Source organism: Falco rusticolus, chromosome 8 (genome assembly GCF_015220075.1).
Source record: "Falco rusticolus isolate bFalRus1 chromosome 8, bFalRus1.pri, whole genome shotgun sequence".
NCBI classification, from domain to species: Eukaryota; Metazoa; Chordata; class Aves; order Falconiformes; family Falconidae; genus Falco; species Falco rusticolus.
This window is the reverse complement of record NC_051194.1, coordinates 51,071,390-51,083,578: the sequence shown is the minus strand read 5'-3', so window position 1 is coordinate 51,083,578 and position 12,189 is coordinate 51,071,390. Positions and strand designations below refer to the sequence as shown.

The following is a 12,189-nucleotide window of genomic DNA, read 5'->3' as shown; positions in this document are numbered from 1 at the left end:
TTATTTTAATTAAAGAAATGGACTTTAAAAGTCTTAGAACAAGATACAGAGGACAGAGGCTATGATAGCTTCCCAATACGACTCTTGTAATAAAACTCATTTTGACTTTTATCCTATCAAATCTTTTCTAACCTGCTCTCTGCCTGTAAGGACCACTCAGTTAGATGACAGCTCAGGCAGCACCCATGCCATGGGGCAACAGGCAGATCCGCTGCGCCCCCGCTGTGTGGTCTGTCCAAACCATATAGTTACTCATTTCCTAGTCTTATCCAGCAGAAATATGCACTTCAAGGAATAAGATACTAACCAAACCACTGCCTTTCTTCACTTGGGATATTCTGCGAACAGTGTTGCATGAGAAAGAAATATGTGAAGAACTGAAAATAACCTTTAACCTGAGAGACTGAAATAGGGAGCATCAGGTACAGTGTCAAGAAGGGAACGTAGCACACACAAGAGCCTGCTGCAGCTCTGCTGCAGTTGTAGCACTTTATTGAGGTAGGCAGTCGGTGTTACCCTGCAGGAACTGAAATTCTGTTCTGATTCCCCAACCAGCTTGAACAGCTTCATTCCAAATTACCAACCATTTTAATACACAAATGAAGACAGTAGTCTTAATTAAGTTGGCAAATAGAACAAGTTTCTCTTTTCCTCAAGAAAATTACAATAAAGAGAAAGGAAACCAGCTGAGTATCAGGTCCTGGATATTTGCACCTCTTTATAAGGATGTATCATACTAGTACAAGGTTCTTTTCAGCATGCTTCAGGAAAATGACGAAGCAGGGGGCAAGAAGAGTCCTTGATGGACAGACACATAGCAGCATTATGCTGTTCCCTAGTTCCTTGTTGTTTTATATGGAAGATCTTAGAACATGTAAGTGCAAAAAAAGAAGTTAATGTTCTAATGCCTCTTTAAATAATGAGGGTCAGCCTTTCTGTCTGTAATCCAACCAAAAAATGTGTCTCTAACATGGTCATCTTTACAAACAAAAAATATTTCAGAGAAGAAAAACTGAGTTCAAAAAAGTCTGAATGTATGCAAGAAATACCTTGCTGCGATCCTCTGCAATTTTTTTGCAACTAATTAGGAATGTGGTTACGCAGTACGTTACTTGCAAATCTGTGCCTTTGTCTGTGATCACAAAAATACCAAGCTTTACCAAAGTATTTAAAGATTTATCAGAAAACAATATTTTAACCACTTCAAACAGCCAATGTTTTCATAGGCATTCCTAAAGCATGGTTCAAATGCTGAAGAAGAGCTTAAATAAATGATCTTTTGCCACAAAACTGATTCAAATTAACAAAATGAGGGACTAAAATTAGCAAGCTTAAAATAAGATGTTACCCTGCCATTTGTTCTAGTAGTTTGGGAAAAAAGTGAGAAAACGGCTCACATTTGATTCTACTGCTGCAGCTTGTGTAGTTGTGACTGTATGTAGGTCCATGACGCATGCTTTATGGAAATGCTGGTCAGGGACCGAAACCTCCTTCCCCACAGTCGCCATCAGCATCCCACTGCCAGAAACTTTTGGGGTCTAAATGCATCTGCACAGACCAGTTAAAAACTTGGCATCTGTTATACTGGGTAAGTCTTTGGTCTGTCCATTAATCTTCCATTAAAGGGACAGAAAACCCTGCAGCTCTTCAGTTAAGAAACCACTGCTGGAAATAGAACTGTGCCTACATTCAACCCTTCTCTGCCAGCCCCTTTTGCATTCGATATAATGAGAAGTAGCTCTTCATGTGCATTTCCCCGTCACTTTTTCTAGCACTGCCTTTTAGCAGTATTGCTTTATTACCAAAAATCGCTTTAGTGCTGTTAAAATCAGCACCAAAAGCATTTAATTTGCTTGTAGCTTTGCAAAAGTAAGTGAATATATGCTAGGAAGCAAAGCAGGTGTGGGCCACTGGGACTGTGACTGCAGCCAATGCACAGAAGAACTACTCTAGTGGTAAGAACGTTCTTCCTATATCAGTCCTATATTAAACACTGTATATTGAAATCTTGCCCAGACTTGCTACGTCAAAATGAACTTCACGCTTACGAATGCCGTACTTCTGTACATTACCCAGCAGAGTTCAGCAGAAATATGTGGGACTCCCTTATTGCAGCCTAAACACCAACAGCTTTAAAAGTCCAATGCAAGGCTCAAGTGAAGTAAAATCTATTTCTTAACAAGGTTTCCACCCGCAGCCGTTAACTCCAAGCTACCTGAAATGCGTAATGAGGCTCCATACCCCCTAAAATTGTCATTTAACTTTTTTCTTTCCTATTCTAGCCACACATTTCATTAGAAAAAGTAACTAGGATTTACTCCTGAAACTGGAATTCTTTTTTTTTTTTTACTGTTTCTCTACAAACTTGCATCAAGCCGCCTTTTACACTTCCCCTCCACCCCCCACCCCCTCAGTTCATGAACAAAGTTTGCTTAGTTGCAGCTTACGTTTGATATGGACTTGACACCACAGTACCGTATGTTCATATGAACATCTGATAACCTGTGAAACAGAAATCACATCTCCCAGTTTGTAAAGCATTAGCTACCTTCTCTCATACTTGCAGAGACTAAACATATCACTTGCTTAAAAAGGAAAAGTTAAAATCCTCTTTAATTACCCTCACCTGTCCCTCCAGATATCTCTGAAGCAAAGTATCAGGGTCTATGTGTGCTAGCCCTGTGTACAAGCTGAAAGCTTTTTCTGACCCCCAGAAGAATCATGCACTTCAAGCTGTGAGCTAGGCCAGGCCAGTGTACTTGAGGTTCTGCTACAGAATAAACATTCGTATCTTGCTCTTTTGAGAGAAAGAGCTTCCAGAGATGTTTCCAATACAGATTTTCTACAGGGATAAACAAGCTTCTGCATTTGAGCAAACAAATGACACCAGGATGCAAAGCTGAACACTTGTGAGGGTAGTCTGAGAGATGTGGAGCACAAAGACGAAATAATCAATTAAAAACCGTATTGTTTCAGACAGGGAAGGATCCTTCTACAGACCTGCGGTGCTCGTGCAAGTTCTCAAGCACAGGTGGCCCCAGCCGGCAGCCAGGCTGCTCACACAGCTGCTAGCAGGTGCTGCAACACTGATGCCAAAAAGCAAAGGTTGTTAGGGCACAAGGCAGCTTACAAAGATTCAGGGAAGAAACTGCCTGGAGTTTTTATATTTTTAACTACTTGTACTGAGTTCTCAACAAATTCCCTTCTGCAGTACAAACGTGTTATTCGGGGATGAGGACTCTGTATCTGGAAAGTATACGAACTGCGAAGTAACAGATGTGTCTGACAGCAGAAAACTGGTCCAGAAGTACAATGTGACCTTTTTTTTTTTTTTTTTCCCCCATCAAAATCTAGCTTGCTTAATTCCCATGGGAACTTGCAATATCGGTGTTCCTAACATTATTGCTTTAAATATGTATGCATTGTTGTTCTCAGTATTTTGACAGAAATGTTAATGCAAACCTTGCAGAAAACTTGGCTGTATTTATTTAAAAAGCTAATTGCAGTGAAGTGCAGGGGGAAAAAACGCCCCTCAGTTCTGCACATAACTGAAATTTTAATTTATCGCTCATGTGCTTTATTTGGGTTAAAAGACAACTCTCTCCTGTAATTTGCCTGTAGTAGGATATGGTAGAAAAACTGTAAATGCACTTGTACCTAGTTAATGCTATAGAATATGTCCAAATATTACAGAGTCTGTAAAAAAGCATTATTCCCAGACTAGGCCTTTGCCTTTACATGGAAGAAACCTTTCAATCCATCAAATGAAAAGAATCCCAATTCCTTCTTGTGTTAACATCACATGCGAATCCATGTCTGTCGCTGCATACTCTAAAATACACACCTCATTTGAATTTCTGCCTTTGGACATACATTTGATGAAAGAGCATAGCAAATTAAAAATGCATAAATACTAAACTATTTCACTGTTTATAAATATGAAAAATACAAATCTCAGCCAGATGAGATGCAATGCAAAATATAAAGACTGTATTAAAACCTTTTTAAAAGCTAATTAAAACTAAAAGAAGGAAAATATATATATATTGTCTAGAGCTGCCCTGTAGTAACTTGTAAATACTGGAGGCTGGCCTAGGGGTATTTATTGTACAAGTGGACTGAATTTATTTAACTGAGAAGAAGCTGTAAGAAAAAAGAAAACAGCAGCTCAAGGCAAATTTATCAGCAGGAATTAAAGAGGCTTATGAAGATCATACACCCATGCTTAAAGATGGATGTTTTGATACATTTTGTATTTAATCTTCTCTTACTAAAGCAGATGAGGAGCACTGACTCCCCGAGCTGATGCACACAGGTCCTGCCAACATCAAGGGGACGCGCAGGGAGCATTCCTCCCTCAGAACAAGCGTTCAGAGAAAAATCAGTGCGTCCTTCTGAAAACACCAATGGTGACAGGCACTGTAGCCAACTTCTGACAACAAAGCTACTAACTGGAGGTGAAAAAAAGACCTTGCTCCTGAAGTGTTAGGGTGAACTGATGAAAGTTAAATTAATTCTTTTATTTTCTTCAACTTTGCACCCTGGTAACATCTGCTAGTTTCAAATCAGTTTCCTCCTCTTGTTCAGTGTGTTCGCACTTCGTTTAAAGCGGTTTGTTACGGTTTAGGAGGGGAACACGACAGGATTTAACTTACAAATCTTGTAGCAGGAACTCAAAATTTAGTGATGTAAGCAAGAAATAGAAATGCCATAGCCACTGAAGAGAAGACATGCGGCATTGCTTACTTAAAGCCCCATCCTGTCCCCCCAAGGACAATAGCTGCTACCAGGATGGCACCAGCGATGGAGCCTATTATAAGATTGGTGGCACTAGGACCTGTGATAAAGGATTATGGTAAGACAGACATAAGAACCAACCACTTTATTCACATTAAGTGAAGCAACTGAAGGGTAGTCAAACAATTCAGGGAATACAGACAGCACACAAGGTGATGTCTCCAGACAATTTCAGCAAGCCCAACTTACTTATCTTTACCAGTAAGAATGAACAAAGCTGTTGGTCTCTACATTGTGCTACTTTGACTTCTACCATAGATAAAAACCAAGTATTTGACAGTAAATTCCATTGTGTCTAACTCCATTACCTAGTGAATGAACTGCCAGCTGAGGACACTAAGATATTCATGAAAAATTCCTCAACTCAAAGGAAAAAGTACGAATGCTGTATGACTACAGCAAATGAGGGGAAAAAATCAAAAAGCTTAACTTTTTTCCATTGAGATCCTGAAAAGTGGTAGAGATTTAGGCTGAGAGCACATAGCCCCACTAGCTAATCAGAGTCCAGACTCCTTACAGTTACGTCAATGCTAAATTTACAAACACTTGTTTGACAAAAGCAAAGGACTGTATAATAAGAAGCGAAAGTTGAAAGAAAAGCTTTATTCCCATTAAGCTTTCCAAACATCAAAGCATCTCTTCATCATCCTCAAGAAGCTACTTAACAACAAAGTGAGGAAGGAAAGTGAGCAGGAAATAAGAGCAACAATAAGAAGCAGCACAAAATATGTTTGTGCAATTTTCTGAAGAGGGCAAGGGAACACCTAAATAAGATATTCATAATTGACCCGTAAGTGCTCTATTTACACAGGGCGGAGGAAAACTGACAATAGGCCTGAGTAACATTTTAATTGCTCTGCACAAAACTTTCCCTATTGAGCGGTCTTTGATGTAAAGCTAATTGCATCTGAGCTCAAGGCAAAATGAAACCATCCCAACAGTTCTTTTGCAGCATGTCACACACTTTTTGTTCCAACATTTACATATTTGGGAACAGCCTTCAAAAACAGTTCTTACCTCCTATCCCAGTCTCCCCAAACCAACACTTCTACACAGCAACTGAATTTTTCCTATTTTAAATGTTCTGAAACTGAGTTTGGAAAACTGTCAGACAGCCAACATAAGGAGGAAAAAGGAGCAGCCAGACATCAGCAAAGGAAAGAGGCAAGGGCAGCTGCAAGAGCTGAAAGTTTTAAGCTGTTAGGTCAGATCACACCACCTTCTGCCCCATCCCAGATGCTACAATAAGTACGTGCCCTAAATTACAGAATTTACTGCAGTGACCTAACTTCATGGCATCCATTACATGGTTCCGATATCACTGCTTCCGCAGATCAGATTAGCTATAAGAAAACCAATTTCTAAACATTGCTTTAAAAATTGCTTCCTGCAATTCCTATGCAGAGTATTCAGGAACATGAATAAAAAACTTGGACTGAAAAGAAATACAGTGAGCTTTACAGATATGAGCAGTGCACAAATTTGACAACAATAATTACAAGGTAATTTTTCGGAATTTGGAAGAACATATCTTATTTGGACTTACCTTTAAAGTCACACCTGGCTCGAATGAACAGGAGTGAGCATGGGGGAGGGTAAATGAATGCCATTCCACAGGCATTATATTCCCAATTAAGGCGTGCTTTCAACAACAGCCTCATGAGCTACTGTATCTGACTTGGATCTATGGCTTACTCTGGATTTCATCAAATTATTGCACATAAGAAAAGACTGAAAACACAGCAAGTAATTTATCTGTAATAAATTTCAGAAGCCTTGGGAAATTCTAAAGCTGATCTCTTTCTAGCCATAGAATGCTTTCTTCCCACAAAAAAGGTACAACGACTAACTGATAGAAACATAGTCATAACGTAGCTAAGGAAGTACCAAATCACCACTTTTTTACATCCCTTTTCTTACTATGTTCCCTGGTTGTTGAGTGTTCGGGAAGTGGGGAATCCATTTCATACTGCACATCAATTTAACAAACAGCAGTTTGTTCTTTCAATACAGAAAATCAATATTGGTTTTATTTAGTATAAATATGGAAAAATTCAATCAAAATTTAAACAGAAGAGGATAATAATACAAAACAATTAGGTTCAGTTAATAGAAAAGTTACTAAAATTATGTTAAATAATAAATGGGCCCTGATAAAACCACTTTTCAGATCTGAGCCAATTTTATAAAATGTCAGTGTCTAAAGAGGTTATGTTCATTTTTAACACAAAAAACCACCCTGAAAATCAAATGCCTGTGAGAATTAGGCTATCTGCCAGAGAGAGCTTAAGAGCAGAGTAAATGATAGATGGCTGTGGATAAAGCCACGTCCATTCCTCTGGAATAATTTGAAAACTGTTTCACAGTATGCTGGGAGTGGCAGCTCATACAAACGCAGAGAAACATCTGTATTTCCCCTAGCACAGAAACTGAAAGGGCTACATTCAGCGTAGAATTTTAGTGATAATCAACAAGACTATAATTTCATTTATGACTTTAATAGAAAAACAAAGCTGGTGGAATACTTAGGATTACTAAACAGCAACCACACATTTATGAGAATGGAGTCCTCCAATTAACGAATTCCAGTTTCAAAATACAGAGATTTAAGAGGATTATTGATAAGCCGTTCTAAGACCGTAACAGACTGCGCGTAAAAGTACTTACAATGGGACTACTTTTACATGTTGTACCTTACCTTAAGGGTGTATGCCTCATGTTTTATTAAGCATTATCAAGGAAATTTTATTATTAATAAACGAGAATATTGCTACCAGTATGAAGCCCACTTTGCATCAGGTCATTTTGGTTAGTGGAATTTATGAAGAAAAGTATGAATCAGTACGGTTCAGCTAAATAAGCCTCTCTAGTCACTGGACTCAGATGCTTGACATGCAAACCAAAAGTAAGAGGAAGGTTTTCACCACCACCACACTGTGGGGTCATTTTCCATCCAGACTATCACAAGATGCAGCACTTCTGGTGTACTCGTTCTTTCCACAATACTACTGGTATGACCTGCAGACAGGCTGACCAGGAGGAAGCTCCTGCAGCTAACGGCACTGCAACACCTGGCACACCCCCCCTTCCCGCCGGGCGCTGCCTGCCTTGGCATGGCTACCGCATCATCTCTAGCCAGCTTTTAGGACCCTTGTAAAAATCCTGCCGAAGGTGTTAAAACAGAACATACCCATAATTTCAGTGGACTTCAGACCATTCCCTAAATCTTCATCATCATCAGATAGATTCTACAAGAATTACTATACACTGCTTTGCAACTCTGCTAGTTGTAGAAGGGGCAAGTTTGCTGCAGGTTGTCCCGCAGGTAACAACGCACTGTGGTGGTTACGTGTTCTTCTCTTGCCTGTCACTTTGCCAACCAAATCCTCTGGTTTAAGCTATCAAAGCCAAGTGTCCATTTCAGGATGAAATCTGGAAAAACACTACTCTGCCATTTTGTCCCTCATGATTACTAAAATAAATAAATGAAGCATTAAGAAATTAAAGTTATTTCAGCACTTTGAATAAAAGTTTGCAATTTGCAAGTGAAGTGGCGAGGAAGGAGGAAGAAGGGCAGGACCTGACATCAGGCTGTGACTAACGCAGCCTCCCCTGCAGCCTGACGGGGACAGCCACCAGGGCCTGAAGGTCATTAGGAACAGAAGAGGGTGTTTGTGTCCCCCACGTGCTTTCTTCAAAGCAAGCAACAGAAAGGCGCAGCAGCTTGCCCTAAATGGATGTTGTATCTGAAGGAACCTCCGGACAGAGAAAGGCTGATGGGGTCCAGGAGAGAGGAATGGATGGAAACAGAAAGAAGAATGAGTCAGGTATTGAGTGGTAAGAGCAGAGGAAAAACGAAGAAAAAGTGGAATTAGAGCAGGATACAGGAGCAAGAACAAATGGTCAGGGACGTGGGTCAGAGCTGAGTGGATTGAGACAGCAGGTAAGGGAAAATAAAAACAGAAGGGTACAAGGCAGAACGTAAGCAAAAAGTAAATGGTCCTCAACGTGTAGGTAAAGTCTCTGCTCCACAATCTGGGTCCCAAACCCCTACAATCTTCACAGTCTTCAATTTTTAGCAAACAGTGGTAAAAGCCACCAGTAAAACACCAATCTGATCTTTCTTGAGCAGGTGATCTATTGCCTTCTACTTGTTTTACTGTTAGCTGTCCTGTGTGAGTGCAAATGTCTCTGCTCTTCTGAGAACCTAAAATGAGTTTAATCTGACAGTCCAGTTCAGCAAAAGCTAACAAGCTTGTATCTAGGGCTGCGAACTCAGACGCACAAAACGCTGCCTAGCAAAAGGCTGCCTGTGCAGCTTTAGTTAGAACTGTGTGTGAACGTTTTTTCACACAGCCTGATTAGAAATCACAAACCGTCTTGTTACAGGTCCCCCTTCAGCGAGATGGCACTGTCACACAGCAGAGGTAAGAGGCAGCATTAGAAACACAGCGAAGCTGGAAATGTCAGAAGAGCAGAATAACTGCAATTTATTCTGTAGTTTGCACAGTAAATGCAGAATGAAGACAGAACTTCTACGGGCATTTTTATGTGGGTATATGTACACATACACACACGTATTTAAATCATAGTCGCTATCGAAACTGAGGTAATGGGCTAACACTGAAGATTACAGGTCCCTAAAACTATGAAAAGACAATAAAAATAGCTCATACATATTCTTTATATATGAATTGTGTACTTCAGCATTCTTCTGCCTTGAGGTAACACAATCCTAGCAACGGAACGTTCGGCAGCTCTGCTGTAAAACTGGCTGTCTATACTACTATCAGCAGCTTGCATCTTCCTAGCTAGATCGTGTGACCTGTTATTAGGCTGAAAGCCCCACACATCGTAATAAACAATTCCTGCATATTACGAAATAGTCCACGTTACTCAGTCTATTTTGCAAATATATAGAATCACAACCTTCCATTTCCCCCCATTGTTTTTATAATTTGGTGTAATGGAAACATTTAGACATTTAATTTTACCGTGACAATGTAAAAATTCACAAACTTATTGTTTTATGCCCCACATTATCCCAGATGGGAGAAGGTTCAACACTGCATGAGCAAACCACATGACACAGACACAGTCAAATCACATGACAAATACAGTCACCACATGACAAAGCTAACGGGGTAATACACAGAGGGCTCAGGTGCATACGGTTACCTCACACACTAGGCACCAAACATAAAACTCAAACTAATAAAAATGCTTACTCTATTCCCCACCCTGTGCCTCCAAAAATCACCCCCAAGGCCAGAATGGTCCCTGCCACTGCACCTATTAGCCTGTTAGTGGCCATGCTCACTGTGTGGAGGGAAAAGGGAAGATTTTTTAAGGAAATGATCACATATATGTCTGAAATGAAAACATGAAATAATTCCTCACAGGATTACTTTATACTATAATCCATCATCAGATAAACAATTAAAACTCCTCACAAATCTTTATTTACCAAACACTGTAGCTTTAAAAAGTCTGAAATAAGCTATATCTGATTTTCTTTGAATGCTTGCAAATACCGCAATGAGAAGTTTTCCTGTAAACGTAAGACTATTCCCTTTAGCTTGTGATTCTATTATTTATTTTAAAAGGGAACATCCTCCACCTACTGCTTACTTAAAACAGCCAAAATGTAAGTAAACCACCGGTTAGAAAACTTCTTTTTGATCACCAGAAACTTACTGTATCCATAATGTAACCAAGCAAATGAAAACTGTTTGGAAAAAGTTCCACTGCAGGAAAAGAAAACACCCAACTTTTCAATTCATTCCTTTACTAGTCATATTTTCCTTTGTAACTGCATTCATCAATAGGACTTTCTATTTATCTGTACGCCCTAAAGACAGGTGATACATTTTAAATGGAATAACCTACCCTAGAAATGTGCTTCACGTAACACTCTGGAATATGTTCAAATAGCCTCTCTTACGACATTGGCTTTATTTTTCATTTTTTAAGGGAACTCTTTTGAGAAAAAAACATCTATACGTTTTCTGTGTTAAAGATTAAAAGCTTGATAGATTCACTGAGTCATAAATAGAGCACAAGCAAGCAGCAGAATTCCCTAATGAGAACTTCTCCAAGGGACAAAGACTTTATAGCCTTCACATTGAATGAAGTCTGTTTTGAAATGGTTTCAAAATTTTTTCCTGGTTCATACATATACACACACACACACACAAACACACACTTGAGACATTTTGTATTAAAAACCAAACAAACACTATTCCAAAAAGTCAAACAAAGGCCTAATTCTGCAAATGAAATGGCAAAGGAAGAATCTTGTGTTCCTATGGAGTCCTACTGGCCAACACTAAAGTAATTCAAAGTTTCTGCAGCGGCCAGAATGTAACTGCAAGAACTCTGTGTCCTCCAAAAACTGCTAGCGTGCCGTGTAGGTCTGCTAGTGCAGGACACAGTAGGTTGCCAAGTTTAGAGTAATTGAAGACTCATGTATTGATACCAACATAATTAAGGACGACTGATTTTTTAAATCCTGAAATACAGTATGGAGCCAAAAGCAATGATGCATGATGAAAAGGTCTGAAAAGTACAGCAGGAGTAGCAGTCAATTGTCAGTTACCACAACAATACATACATAAATAGCAGTACTTCCTAGCTATACATTCTCTACCTTTAGTAAGAAAAAGGTTTGGATTTTTCACACCATAAATCCTAAGTCCATTAAGTGGATTTTCACATAATGAGTGTTCTGTTTCTGAAACGTAACAAAACTCAGATTTAGGGCTAAGGAAAAACAGGTATTTTGGTTTCTGTCTCAGGCTTGTAAACTGGGATATGACATCGGAAGTACTGGTAATAAGGGGAAAAAACATAATGGAAGCTACTTGAGTATGTTAGATCTTTACAGAAAACTACTGTATTCTTCTGACACCTTATGACAAAGGAATTCCTCTATTAGCACACCAAAAGACATTAGAGTAGCTGTCGGTATTCAGGCTCCTAAATTGATTTCTAGGTGATTCAACATCAATGAAGTACTGTAACAATGTAAGTAAAAATCATCCATCTTTTGAAATCATTGAGGCACCTTGTACAAAAACATGTTCTGCCTTTTTGCAGAGGACTGCATTGAAATATGCAGTCTAAATTTTATGTTTGTACCTACTGGCAGAAAACCACACACATACTACTCATTTAAGCCTTTTTCCCAGAATGTTTCAGCATCAACACACTAATTTTCATAAAGGTATTTCCGTTCTGAATTAGATGAGTTAATCTGAATTACAAAAATCTAACCAAGAAAAGCATACCTTCTGTGTTGTCTTTCCTATAGATCTTTTTACAGAAGAGGGAATTATTTCTTAACTATAGGATTTCAAAATAGAAAATTAATTTACTCTTAGTGTCACAACT

At 39.1% G+C, this 12,189-nt stretch overlaps 1 protein-coding gene across 14 annotated transcripts in view; it reads right to left on the bottom strand.

Moving 5' to 3' along the window:
• ADAM23 (ADAM metallopeptidase domain 23) overlaps positions 1–12,189 on the bottom strand; it is a 75,859-nt gene that overhangs the window by 4,859 nt on the left and 58,811 nt on the right. For 8 of the 14 annotated variants that reach the window (XM_037397476.1, XM_037397467.1, XM_037397472.1 and 5 more), the window contains one exon: positions 4,747–4,837. The exons of 1 other annotated variant lie outside the window; for it this stretch is intronic. In XM_037397476.1, the coding sequence (XP_037253373.1) occupies positions 4,747–4,837 (91 nt within the window). Of the gene's footprint in view, positions 1–2,447; positions 2,503–4,742; positions 4,838–10,025; positions 10,117–12,086; positions 12,142–12,189 lie in introns of those variants that run through there. 5 more of the 14 variants (XM_037397468.1, XM_037397470.1, XM_037397477.1 and 2 more) reach the window with 4 other exon arrangements.